At 57.4% G+C, this 13,390-nt stretch overlaps 1 protein-coding gene across 2 annotated transcripts; it reads right to left on the minus strand.

Annotated features, from left to right (window-relative positions):
- Positions 1 to 1,758: 1,758 nt before the first annotated feature.
- On the minus strand, positions 1,759 to 11,633 carry SERINC2 (serine incorporator 2). 2 transcript variants are annotated; one of them, XM_055800658.1, is made up of 10 exons: positions 11,539 to 11,633; positions 5,621 to 5,782; positions 4,868 to 5,055; positions 4,683 to 4,762; positions 4,392 to 4,529; positions 4,098 to 4,267; positions 3,918 to 4,008; positions 3,653 to 3,788; positions 3,067 to 3,279; positions 1,759 to 2,543 (listed from the first exon to the last, which is right to left on the minus strand). In XM_055800658.1, the coding sequence occupies exons 2-10, from the start codon at positions 5,654 to 5,656 to the stop codon at positions 2,405 to 2,407; spliced, it is 1,191 nt and encodes a 396-aa protein (XP_055656633.1). In that variant the 5' UTR covers positions 5,657 to 5,782; positions 11,539 to 11,633; the 3' UTR covers positions 1,759 to 2,404. The 2 variants fall into 2 exon arrangements, with proteins under 2 accessions (XP_055656633.1, XP_055656632.1); XM_055800657.1 differs by having other exon boundaries at positions 11,534 to 11,633.
- Positions 11,634 to 13,390: the final 1,757 nt, after the last annotated feature.

Genomic DNA, 13,390 nt, shown 5'->3' on the forward strand with positions numbered 1-13,390 from the left:
GCTGCAGGAGGCAGGAGGCAGGGTGCAGGGTGCAGGATCTGGGTGCAGGAGGCAGGGTGCAGGAGGCAGGCACTGGCTGCAGGGTGCAGGAGGCGGGGTGCAGGCACTGGCTGCAGGAGGCAAGGTGCAGGGTGCAGGCACTGGGTGCAGGAGGCAGGGTGCAGGAGGCAGGCACTGGCTGCAGGGTGCAGGCACTGGGTGCAGGAGGCAGGGTGCAGGGGGCAGGCACTGGCTGCAGGGTGCAGGAGGCAGGGTGCAGGGGGCAGGCACTGGCTGCAGGAGGCAGGGTGCAGACACTGGGTGCAGGGTGCAGGAGGCAGGGTGCAGGGTGCAGGCACTGGCTGCAGGGTGCAGGAGGCAGGGTGCAGGCACTGGGGGCAGGGTTTAGGCACTGGCTGCAGGGTGCAGACACTGGGTGCAGGCACTGGGTGCAGGAGGCAGGGTGCAGGGTGCAGGCTCTGGCTGCAGGAGGCAGGGTGCAGGGGGCAGGGGGCAGGCTCTGGCTGCAGGAGGCAGGGTGCAGGCACTGGCTGCAGGAGGCAGGAGGCAGGGTGCAGGAGGCAGGATGCAGGCACTGGCTGCAGGGTGCAGGAGGCAGGGTGCAGACACTGGCTGCAGGAGGCAAGGTTCAGGGTGCAGGCACTGGCTGCAGGGTGCAGGAGGCAGGGTGCGGGCACTGGCTGCAGGGTGCAGGAGGCAGGGTGCGGGCACTGGCTGCAGGGTGCAGGCATTGGGTGCAGGAGGCAGAGTGTAGGGTGCAGGCTCTGGCTGCAGGGTGCAGAGGGCAGGCTCTGGGTGCAGGAGGCAGGAGGCAGGGTGCAGGCACTGGCTGCAGGGTGCAGGAGGCAGGGTGCAGGGTGCAGGCTCTGGGTGCAGGAGGCAGCGTGCAGGGTGCAGGGTGCAGGCACTGGGTGCAGGAGGCAGGGTGCAGACACGGTGCAGGCACTGGGTGCAGGGAGCAGGCACTGGGTGCACGGTGCAAGAGGCAGGGTGCAGGGAGCAGGCTCTGGGTGCAGGAGGCAGGGTGCAGACACGGTGCAGGCACTGGGTGCAGGGAGCAGGCACTGGGTGCAAGAGGCAGGGTGCAGGGAGCAGGCTCTGGGTGCAGGAGGCAGGCGGGTGCCGCAGCGCGGGCTGCCAGCGCCCCCTGGTGGCTCCGAGCCCCTCCGTCTGAGCGGGCACCGCCCGCCCCTGCCCCCCGCCACCCCCCGCCGTGCGGGGCTGCGCGGTGGCTCCAGCAGCGGGCTCGGGCCGGAGGCACTTTCCCCGGCGCGCAGGGGCCACGGGCACCTCCCGCGGCTGCTGCAGAACAACCCCCACACACACACCCCGCCAGCCTGTGCACCCATCCGGGATCACCCCCGGCAAGCTACACCCCGCCTGTGATCCCTGCACCCCAGCACAGCACATCCTCCCGTGGTGCTCACCCCAGCTCCAGGTGCCCCCGGGCATGCAGGGCGCCCCTACGCTCTGTGCACCCCCCCGTGCTGTGCACCCCACCTTGTTGCTCTCTGCTTTGCTAACCACCACCTGCCCTGCAACATGCCCCCTCCAGCAGCAGCTCTCAGGGTGCCACAGGCTGGCAGTGGGGTCCAGGGCTCCAAGCCACTATGCCCCAGACTGATGCCACCCTGCCTGCACCCACAGGGCAGCCGACTGTGCCCTCACTCTGGCGCTGGGTCTGTTTGTCACACCCCCCTTTCTCCACCTCCCATGCACCCAGCACAGGCATCAGAGAAGACTCCAGAAGGACCGATCTGCCAGGTTTATTCCAAACAAGACTTTATTAATGAGGCAAGGCGCTGGGGTCAGGCCAGCACAGCCTGCAGGAAATGTGACCTGGGCTCTGGCGGGGCCCAGAGACCCATTCCCTGTGGGGACAGCTGGGCAGGAGAGCCCTTGAGGAGCTGGGGCCACCGCCAAGGCTGGGGGGATGCAGCTGGCCAGCTGCTTCCAGCCCCAACCCCCCCGGATTTGTTTCCCTCCAGGCTGTTTGTGGACGCAACATAAGCCTGGCCCTGGGTCCTGGGATACAGCCAGTCCCCAAAGCCCCTCCAAAAGGCACCACAGTCCTGGGGCACTGGTAAAAACCAAACCCTCCCAAGGCAAAGTGGTGGTGTCCACTAGAAGAAGGTATGGAGGTACTGCCAAAGGCACTATACACAGACATGGAGAAGCCAAGAGTTTTAAAAACATCCTCAGGTCTTTCTCAGCCCTGGCTGATTTTCCCTGCTTGGCACTTCATCCCTTTCAAATTAAAACAGAAGACCTACAAGAAGGCACTACCCAGCACAGCCACTCCTGCATGCAGAACCCGAGGCTAAGGCAGAGCTGGGGCTGTCCCCAGCATCAAGGGACAAGGCCACAACGGCTCCAACCTGGCAGGAGGATGCCCAGGGCCACCTTAGCTGAAGTCCCGGTCCAGCAGCACCAGTGGAGCCACCAACATCCAGAGGTAGAGCAGAAGCCCTGCCCAGCTGGCACAGATCTTCACCCACACGGCCGTCCAGGGGCTCGTCAGCACCTGCAGGCTCTCATCTGGCCTGAAACAGCAGAGAAGCAGACAGCACCCATCACTGCGCTGTGCCCATGGGGTGGCATCTCACTGTGTGCCCCAAGCATGGTGGGCAGCAGCCATGCCAGGGAGGGACGGAGGCTGCAAGCACCCAGCCACGGGTGCAATGCAAGGAACATGGAGGAGGGAGCAGAGGAGCCACATGCTTGCTACCACACAGCTCCCTGCAGTCGCCCAGGGAATGTGACCCCACCACTGCAGCTGACAGCACCCCAAGGGCTGGGTCCCCGCTCCCCACACATCTTAAGGGATCCCGGGCTGCAGCAGAGGATGCTGCAGCAGGGAGCTGGCAAGCCCAGGCACAACCTGCCATAGGCAGCCCTATGCTACCTAAAATTAATTAACGCTGATTAGGGTACACATTAAGTGAACTTGCACACAGATGCATCTCAGCAAACAGCTCTTCCCGGTGCAAGAGCAGGGAGGACACCAGGAGAAGGGGATGCAGAGGAAGGGGGACAGTCCCTTGACCCCACGCAAGCTCTGCCCACCTGTACCAGTTGGTGAGGCTCATCATGATGTAGAGGGCAGCCAGCAGAAGGCAGAAGTGGAAGAAGGTGTAGTTGTAGGACACGCCGTCCTGCTCATTGTCGTAGGCACGGTGCAGCCCACTCTCCGTGGCTGCTGCCTCGCCTCCAGCCCCGGCCGCACTCTCCTCCGTCAGCATCAGCTTGTTGACCTGCAGGTGGTCCGAGGAGCGGACGCTGCGGGCAGAGGGGCACAGGCTCAGGGCTGCCTGCCTGCTGCCTCCTTGGCTGCCCCCCAGTCCCAGCTCAGCCCCCCCAAGCCTGCCCACCTGGGGATGCCCTGGGGGCTGTCCCCATGACAGGCAGGGCAGTTTGGGGGATGCAGCTTGTGTGGAATCCCCAAGAGCTGTGAGCGTGACCCTGCAGGGCAGCCTGCCTGTGTCCCTGGGGACTGGGATGGCTTTGCAAGAGGCACTTAGTGACAAAAGCCCTGACCCAAGCTGTGACCTCCCCTCCAGCATCGCCCTTCCCCAAAAGCCTCCTGATGACTCCCTGCTCTGGGCAGGCAGAGGGACGGTGCAGTCCCCAGGGACACAAGCCAAGTCCTCACCTGATGAAGAGGGTGCAGAGGATGAAGATTGTCAGCCCCACAATGCTCGGGGCATCCCACCAGGTTGTCAGTGTCTGGGTGGCCATTACTGAGCCGGTGCTGTTCCTCACCAGCAGCGTGGGGTTACAGGTCTGAGCTGGGGGGGACAAGCAGGGGGTTCAGCACCTTTCCCCAGCCCCGAGACCCAGGGGGGCAAAGCACCCTTCACAGTGTGTGGTCCTGTCCTGTGCACCCCCTCCCAAACCCCAGGCCGCATCCTGCTTACTTGGTACATTGGCCAGGGCAGACCAGGTAACGTAGATAGTGTAGAGGGTGACGAGGGACGCCTGCAGCAGCCCCGAGTGTGGCTGAGCATCCTGCAGATGCAACGGCAGGTGCTCAGGGCTGGTCCTGTACCCCACGGTGACACAGCCGCCGGCCTCCCAGGTGTCCCCTGCCACCTCACCTGGATCTTGGGCAGTATGGACACAGCAGAGATGATGAGGCAGAGGATAAGGTTGATGCTGATGAGGACCTTGCCCTCCGTGCAGGCCTCAGGCTTGGTGTAGTAGATGTAGAGCAGCACTATGGCCGCAATGGAGGTGGCATAGAAGATGAAGGTGATGATGCAAAGGGCTGGGGGAGAGAACAAAAAGGAAGGAGGCTGGAGCAAAGCCCCCAGTACCCCCAGCTCAGCGTCATCCAGCTGCAGGATGACCTTCCTCGTCCCTAAACTCTCTGCAGTGCCCGTCATACCAACCTGCATACCAGCCCTTGGCATTGCTCTCTCCCGCATTGTGCAGCCACAGCTGGTTCCAGGAGTGGGCAAAGTCGATGAGGAGGATAAGCTGGATAAGGATGAAGAGGAAGGAGCCAACCACACCGAAGTAAAACCAGACTTGAGGGGAAAAGAAAACCCACTTAAGAGCAGGGAAAGCAGGACTTTGGCACAAGGGCACACAGCTGCAGGGATGCCAGCTCCAGTCATGGGTTTAATCCTGTGCTGAGGGTTAACCCAGAGGTGCAGAGGAGAGCATGGGCAGCTCCTCACCTGACGTGAAGACACCATCGGGGATGTAGAAGGCCCCCACTGTAATCCCCACCAGCACCAGGAACTTGAAAAACCAGAAGCTGCAGGAGGAGAGAGGAGGCATGGTCTGCAAGAGGGAACCCAGTGGGGAAGGGGGGGGTCTGGCCTGTCCCCACACCAGCATACCCCCAGGGACAAGTGCTCACCCATTCTGCACAGCGGCTCGTGGGTCCTTGCTGCTGCGCACGCACACCATGATCACAGCAAAGAGGAAGAAGAAGGCGGCCATGGCGAAGCCCATGCGGTACACAGCTTTGTGGCCCAGGAAGCTGTCACAGTTGACATGGGTCTGGACCCCCAGGACCGATCCGCTGCCTTCACAGAAGCCAGGGAGCTGCAACAGCGATGGGAGGGTGAGCATCACCCCAGCATCCCACACCCACCGTGAGCCCTGGTGCCACCAAAGATGGGCCAGCCCATGGTTGCTCCAATGCCACCCGTAAAGCAATCGGATGGCCTGCCTGGGGACAGCAGTGGAGTGGCACAGCTAAAGCCACCCTGCAGGTCAGTGGAAAGCTGAGATGAAACCAGCATTTCCCAAAACGCTTAGCACAGCCTTCACATTAGCTCAGCTGGCAGATCTCAGGTCTCTGCATCTGAAGTCCCACCTCCATCACTTGCAAGTCACTTTGCCAATTGAACCCCAAAAATGGGATGTAGGAAACTTTCCATGGGAGACATTTGACAAAACTAAATAATGCATGAAATTATCCCACTGCATTTCCTCTCCATAGAAAACCAGGGTTAACAACACCCTCTGCCCGTGGGATGCTCAGAAAAAAGGAACAGAAGCAACATCATGCTCCAAAAATTCACTGTCTGATTCAGCCTCATGTACCCAGCATGCACTAAACATCTCCCCCATGGTGACCAACCAGCAATCTCCAGGAGTTACTTACCTTGTGCAGCTCCTTCTCCACGCCGGGGATTATCATAATAATGGACACGAGAGTGCCTAGGAAGAGGAAGAAGGTGAAGAGGAGGCGGGAGATGGTGGAGTTCTTGGCTGAGGGGCAGCAGCTGCAGAGCAGGCATGGCGCAGATCCGCAGAGACAGGACAACTGCAATGAGAGCATCCTCATGTTGGTGGTGTTGAAACTGGCCCCAAAACACGTGCCCAGGTTGAACCATAAGGAGATCTGCCCGAGAATCCATACTGCTGTACTGGGGGCTTTGCTTAGAGCTTCTCACCAGCCAATATCAAAACCCACAGCCCGCGAGACCTCATGGAAAAGGTTCTAAATCCCCCAAAAATGTTGCTGAAGACCAAAAGCCACAGGAATGGGTTCACTGCAATAACAAACCAACTTGGAAAATGACACCAAGAGTTCTGGAGACACCCTCATCTTCTCTTTTGCTCCCCAGCAATTGCATGCAAAAAAAGGCTCCTGTCAAAACAAAGCACTGCCCTGCAGGAGCCTCTTTTCTTTAAAAAAAAAAAAAAAAAAATAATTTGCAAAATAATTTAAGGCTGCCTTTCCAATCTAATACAGTGTGGGGAAAACACCGATGTCAGCATTATGTGGAAATTAGCTTGTTCTGCCATCCTTTCCCCTCACCAAAGACCACTTTACAGGTGGGGAAACTGAGGCATGGCATCCCTGGGAGTCCACAATGGATCCTGGCTTTCCAAATCCACCATTGGCAGTGCTGCCAGGTGCACCCTCAGCCCAAGGGCAGAGGCTCCCATAGCTGTGCCAGAGGTGGGTACAGAGCAGGGAACCAGGGAAACCCCAGCTTAGCAAAACCCAACCTTACTGCCTAGCAAAATATCGGCAGAGGTTTCCTGCACAAGGATTGCAAGGAGAAAAAGGAACTTATTATTCTTAGAATATTTATATTCTTAGACTTCCCTGGCTCCTGTAAGCCATGAGAGGAGCAATAGGGAGATGCTGTTCGCATCCCAGCAGTCAGGCTGGGCTGGGCTGAGTTGAGTTTTGCTGCTCCGGTGTACACTGTTCCCACCAATCTGTCCAACAATTTGGATATTCACCCACCTATTTAACACCCACAAGGTGGGGGAGTGCTGCCATCATTTGCCTTAGAGGAAGAACAGCTGCGGGGCTTCTGCGTAACAGGTTTTAAAGCCCACGATGGGGCAGGAATGCTGGATACAGCCATAGCCAGCCCTGACTGTGGCATCCCTGATCGGGATAGGAAAGATTTTCAGCCTCTTAATCACCCATGCCAGCCCCGGTATCTCCTGACTCACTGCCACATTCTGAAAGCCCTATGTTCCCAAAAGAGGGTGAAGCTGGCAAATGAATAGGGCATATTCAGGCAAGAGAATTTAAGAAGCTTTTTGGGATGGCCTGTCACTGCTGGGTCGCTAATCCACCATGTCATGCAAGCAGAAGGCCCCATGTTAAATATTTGGGGAAAAAATAGGGGAATAAGGTGTCTCTCAGGTTTGCATTGAAGACGCTGCACCCTCAGGAATTATTGGGGTTGGCCAGGGAAGTAAAACCAACATCTCACATCAAGGCAAAGCAGGTGGCAATGCCGCCCAGCCACTGAGCCAGCAGACAGCGCTGACCCCATGTAAGTGAACAGATGGGCTAAAGTGCTAAACAAAGCCTCAAAGGACCCAAAACCTAAATTAAAACTAAATTCCCAACTGTGACCCACTCCCCATGGTGTAAGCAGGAACAGTGGGAACAGCGGGGCTCTCAGGACAGACAGCCCAAGCAATGCAACAGCAAAATATACCTCAAGTCCTCTAAAACAAGGAACCTACAGGCTAGTTCCTTTTTTTAAAAAAAAAAAAAATGCCTCACTGAAGCTCTCACAAGCCCACAGCCTCCCCTGGCCCACACACCAGCCCAGGGAGCAATGAGAAATCTGTAGGCAGCTGCTGGCAAGCTTCCAGCTACAGGTATTGCCTAGAGATCAATGGGAATTAAATATCTGAAATTTGTTTAAAATACTACTGCTTCGCTTTCCAAATACCTCTCTCTAGCTAAAATGCATTCCCAAATCCACTTTTAAAATTTACAGCACTGGGCATTTTTCACTCCTTTATCAGAGACAGCTTCTTCCTAGGAAACCTGCGACCACCTCAGGCCCTAGCAACAAACTGCTTTCCCCTCTATTTACAAGCTAACGTCATTGATTTATTTCGCCTTCTCTTTGAACAGCTTTTCCTCTCCCGCACTTGAGACACATCAGCCAGCCAGATGCACTTGCAAGCAGAAGGGTTCAGCTCTCTCCCAGTACTAAGGGATGTGCATTTGTTAAGTGTTTATTATGGCTACGGATTTCCTAATTATGCCCAACGATCAATATTAATTAAAATATTGCTCAGTATCAACGTAAATATACATTTCTCATTGCTAAAAGTAGTGTAAGAAATGGATGTGGAAGAAAAGAAAACCAGATGTTGAGCTGCTGTGCAAGCAGGACGTGAAACCTGCAGCCCCCTCATCAGGGATGCTCATAAGCAACCACTTTGATGACCCCAAGTCACTAGAGGTGGTCTTGAATTTTTTTTTAAACATAAGCACACCATTATTTGAGAAAAATTACCTCCTTCCTGATTTATTCCTCTTTACCCACATCCCAGCCCCACGTCCCAGTCCCACCAGAGGCTGTGTTGAGCTGATGGTACCCACAGGACCTGGGGCAGGTGAGAGAGCCCCTGCATCCCACGAGGACCCTCATCCCGCCTCTCCAGGAGCTGCTCAAGGGACATCACTTCATGTTTTAAACTTGAAAGCTGAAGAAAATGGCCTTCAGTAAAGATTGCTTCCTTTCAGGCTCATTAAATGCACCACTTGCACAAGAATGCACTTAAAATGTGCCAGCGTTCCTGTATTTCCCCTTCAAATAAATATTTAAAAAAAAAAAAAACAAAAATCCTTTTTAATGCAGAATTACTGCACTATTTGACCTGACCTAGTAAAACACCTTACTGTACCCTTAACTTTAAGCACACCAGTACCTCCAGCTCCTCTCCTTTCACTGCCCACTGAAACAAAAAGCACCAAGTCCCAAACCCACGGAAACTGGCCTGAGGTTTGTTTCATGATGAGAAACAAATCATGAGGTTTGTTGTTGTTCAGCAAGTTGTTGGATTTGGGGGTTCAGCTCCACATCCAAGCACCACCAAAGGCTGGCAGAAGGCATGGCCTTGGGTACCATGTTTTGTTGGGGGTCGGTGCAGGTGGCTGGGGGGTAAAGGGGTGTCCCCAGGGCCATGATGGAGCTGGGCTGAAGGGAAACCCTTGCTCCACGTGCAGCCCCCAAACCCTGTGGCTGACCTCTAGGAAAGCTGCAGGTGGATGAATTAGTCTCTAGTATGAGGCTTTCAGGAGCCCACAGCATCTGCGGAGCCCAATCTCTGTGGCTGTATTTCAGGTTTTACAGCCTCTTGCAACCACAGGAAGGCAGCCGCTGAGGTAACTGGTGCAGCAGCCCCGTTCCACTGACCTGCTTCGTGCAGCAGTAATGCAAGAGTCCCATGTCACTGGGAGCCTTTTTTCATGGCTCCTGGTGCCCTTCTGGGGTACCCCCCCTCTAACCTCCTTGGCCAAGGAACCCTGTGCCACACGCTAACCCAGCCTGTTGCGTGGGCACCTCTTGATTTCAGCCTTTTTCTTTAAAAAGCAAGTGGGTTAAGAGCAAGGAAAATCCTCCCACATTAAGGCAGCACTGGACGTGCTCTGCTACACCTCCTTTCAAAGACTCTCAAAGGTGCCCATAGGTATGAACATGGCCAACAGCCAAACAGCAGGATGGAAAAAGCCAACCAAGGGAAGTGACTGCAGCCCGAGAGTGGCGGAGTAATGAGGAAGCATCAGTTTTCAGCTACTGCAGATGAAAGATTAATCTCTTCAGTTTCACTATCGACTTCCTCATTAATCCAGCTCACCTCCAGTGCAACTCGCACGTAAGGGCTGCTGTGCTTCCTCCTCTGCCTGGAGGCTGGGAGAGCATGGCCAGAGCTAGACAAGGACTGTTCACCCAGCCAGGGAAACACAACAACATGAACTGAAGTACACTAGCCCACCTACACCAGCCCACCACCACAACCCCAACAACACATCTTCTGCAAGCTGCCTTTGCCCTGGCAAACCCAGGAAGGCAGAGACTGAGTCAACCAAAAGCAATGCTGAGCAACTGGTCTTTATCTCCTGTTAAATTAATGACTCAGCAGGTTAATCAGTACCAAACCTGCAGGGTCTGGCACAGGCTTGGGAGGCTGGTGGCTCTCACGGCCGGCAGGTAGCTTGGTACTGGCACAATGAGGGTGACAGTCCCCACGGGGTGCTCAAACCATGCCGGAGGGCTGCACCAGCCCCTGGCGCTCACTTTGGCTTGGGCAGGCTTCTGCTGGCAACACCTAGCCCTGTCCCTCAAGGAAGGCAGCTCAAGGTGACCACACTGCTCGTGGCAGTGGTGGGCAGAGCCTGGCAAATCACTGGGGGCAGAGAAAGGGAAATTATTCTCATGTGCTGCAAAATTTCACTCGGGAACGGCTTGTAGAGTTGCAATGCGAAAGCATTAAGGATGGCTTGGCAACCTGATGCTGCTTTGACTCAAATGATACAAGCTGACCAGAAGAAGTTAGCTCAGATTTTCTTGTTAAAAAAATTAAAAAAAAAAAGAGATCAGGGGGTTTGTCTAGTTTTGGTTTGATTTTTTCCATGTTGGGTTTTTTCAGTTCAGCATTGAGCTAAGACACCCTCTTAGTCAACCAGCTCCAGGAAGGAACAGGAGAATTAAACCTATATAGCCACTCTACCCCGTTACCATGGTCTGGCAAGCTTTTTGGGCAAAAAAAAATCCAGAATTAGGCCACAAAGTTCCCAGCCCTGCTCCAGAGTAACTCCTGGCTTTTCCAATACATGCCCATAAGGAAAAGCATCAGATGTGTGTTACAGACAGAGGCCTTGCAGACTGCCATCCATCCGATCTTTCAAAAGCTCCTGTTCGTTAAACCACTAAAACTTTGAGGTCAAGTTACAAAATGGGCCCCATTTCCAGGCCAGCGGCTCCCCGGCTGGTTCCACAGCCCTGCCTTGGCCCCGTGCCCGCAGGTGAGGCAATGCCAGGAAGGCAACGCCGGCCGTGGGCAGATGCCTGCGTCACTGGGCACAGCACCCCAAATCATGCACCCTGTGCCTACCCTGGGCCATGGCACCCCACACATGCCCCTCCACCCACAGACTTGCACCCCCTGTCCTGCCTCCTCTTCTCCATGCCCATCCCCCCCACTTCAGGGCTCGGCAGTAAGAAACAGGCAGGACTTCTGGTGCCCCAGCATCGCAGAACCCCCCCAGTGTATTTGGCATCAGGACAGGGGAGGCAGGACCCCCCCCAGTCCCCCCAGTGTGGCAGGGCACCACTCCTCCAGCTCCCTACATCCCCCAAGCATGCTGGGGTGCACCACTCAGGTGCCTCAGACCCCATGTTCCCCTCGACCATCACATTCATGAGCCCCAGAGTTCTCTGGGTCTCCCCCGGACACCCCCAGGTGCAGCTGGATGCCCTGCTCCAGGGGTCCCCTCCATCCCCCCAGGCACAGAGGGTGCATCCCCCGTGGGTCCCTGCATGCCCATGGGTGCGGCATGGAGCACACCTCCGGCCTTCCCCTGGAACCCCCGGCCTCCCCTCCGCCCCACTGGGACCCGGGGCACAGCCCCGGGGTGTCTCTCAGACCCCCGGGCCTCCTTTGAGCCCGCCCCCGGGCCGCGCCCGCCGCTGCAGCACTGGGAGCGGGCTCAGTCCCGCTCCCCCCCCGGGTGCCCACCCCCTCGCCACCCGGTGCGCCCCCACTCCCCTCCCGGTGCCCCGGCCGGGCGGGCACTCACGCAACTGAGCAGGGAGCAGACGCCGAGACAGGCCCCCATGGTGCGGCCGCGGCTGACGCCGGCTCCGGCCTCCCCGCTCCGGCCTCCCCTGCTCCGCGCTCCGGCCGTGCCGACCCCGCAGCACCGGGCTCGGGGCGCGTCGCTCCCGCCCCGCCTCTCCCGGGGCGGCCCCTGCGGCGGCGGGGCGGGTCCTCCCTCCCCGCTCCCTCCCCGCTCCCTCCCCGCTCCCTCCCCGCTCCCTCCCCGCTCCCTCCCGGCCGCAGGGGAGCCCCTCCATCCCCTCGAGCCCCTCGGACCAGAGCAACGGCAGCCCCGGCCCCGCCCCAGTGCTCACCGCCGAGGGGACCCCACCAACACCATCAGCCCGGGCCGGGGCGGCGGCTTCGGGGAGCGCCCGGGGCTGGGGAGGGTGCCCAGGCTCGCACTGCAGGGGGTCTCCCTCCCCTCGAAGCATCCCGCGGGAAGGAGTGGGCTCCTTCGAGGGCAGCACAGGGTCCCAAAGGGTACTCGGAGAGTGTCCTGGGATCCCACCGACACCTGTCCCCAGAGCAGCTGACAATGCTGCTGAGACCCTGGGGTCACCAGCCACCCAGCCCTGGGAGAGAAAATAATCATGGAATGATAGAACGGTTTGGGTTGGAAGGAACCTTAAAGCCCATCCAGTTCCAGCCCCCTGCCCTGGGCAGGGACACCTCCAGCCAGCCCATGTTGCTCCCAGCCCAGTCCAACATGGCTTGGGCACTGCCAGGGATATGGCAGCCACAGCTGCTGTGGGCAGCCTGTGCCAGCGCCTGACCATCCTCACAGGCAAGGATTTCTTCCTAATATCTCATATAAATCTCCCCTCTTCCAATTTAAAACCATTCCTCCTTGTCCCAACGCTACAGGCCCTACCAGTGAAGCCCTGTGATTTCTCACAGTTGGATGCTGCTTGTGCAGCTGAGAGCTGCCAAGGGGAGACACGGGGTCAATGACTGCACCTGAGGCCCAGGGACAGCAGAGCCTTGGGTTGCTCCTGGCTATCAAGTGACAGAATCACAAAACCACAGACTGGTCAGGGCTGGAAGGAACCCCTGGAGATCACCTAGCCCACCCCCTGCTAGAGCAGGCTGTCCCAGAGCAAGCTGCTCAGTTGCGTCCAGGTGGGCTTGAATGTGCCAGCGCTCTGCCACCTTTAAGGTAAACAAGTTCTTCCTCATATTCAGGTGGATTTTATTGTGACTTTCTTGAAGACAGGAGTGACGTTTCCTTTCCTCCAGCCTTCAGGCTCTTCTCCCAATCGCCATGATCAATCAAAGGTTGTCAGGAGTGGCCCCACAATGACATCAGCCACCTCCCTCAGCGCTTGTGGGTGCATCCCAGCAGGGCCCATGGACTTATGTATGTCCAGTTTTCTTAAGTATCCCCTCACCTGATCCTCTTCCACCAAGGGTATGTCTTCCTTGCTTCAGCCTTTCTCCATGGTCTCTGGGGCCTGGGATTCCTGAAGATCAGTCTTGCAAGTAAAGAGGCAAAGAAGGCACTAAGTTCCTCAGCCTTTCCTATGTCCTGTGGCACTAGTCACCAACCTCAAGGAGCAATGGGCCCATATTTTCCCTAGTCTTCCTTTTGTGGCCTATGGCAGCCTTTCTTGCTAGCTTCGACAATGCACCCACCAGCTCCAGCATACCCACCAGCCTGAACCCCCATGAGGCCAGCCCCTGGGTGAGGGGGGCTGAGGGGCATCTGCCCGCAGGGAGCCCAGGGTGGGAGCTGGGGCTGGGCAGGCAGCGGGTCTCCCCACTCTGCTTGACCAGCCAGAGCCTGGCATATCCATCCAGAGCAGCAAGTGCTGCCTTGCTGCTGGCATGCATAATT

Source organism: Falco peregrinus, chromosome 3 (genome assembly GCF_023634155.1).
Source record: "Falco peregrinus isolate bFalPer1 chromosome 3, bFalPer1.pri, whole genome shotgun sequence".
NCBI classification, from domain to species: Eukaryota; Metazoa; Chordata; class Aves; order Falconiformes; family Falconidae; genus Falco; species Falco peregrinus.

Bases quoted from the DNA above. Each gene is read 5' to 3' on its own strand.
- SERINC2 (XM_055800657.1), bottom strand. From the start codon at position 11,572: ATGGGGGCCTGTCTCGGCGTCTGCTCCCTGCTCAGTTGC. The intron at 4,530-4,682 runs GTGAGGAGCTGC...TTTCCCCTCAAG, and splicing joins CGATGGTGTCTTCACGTCAG to TCTGGTTTTACTTCGGTGTG. The intron at 2,544-3,066 runs GTGGGCAGAGCT...CTGCTGTTTCAG, and splicing joins AGCCTCACCAACTGGTACAG to GCCAGATGAGAGCCTGCAGG.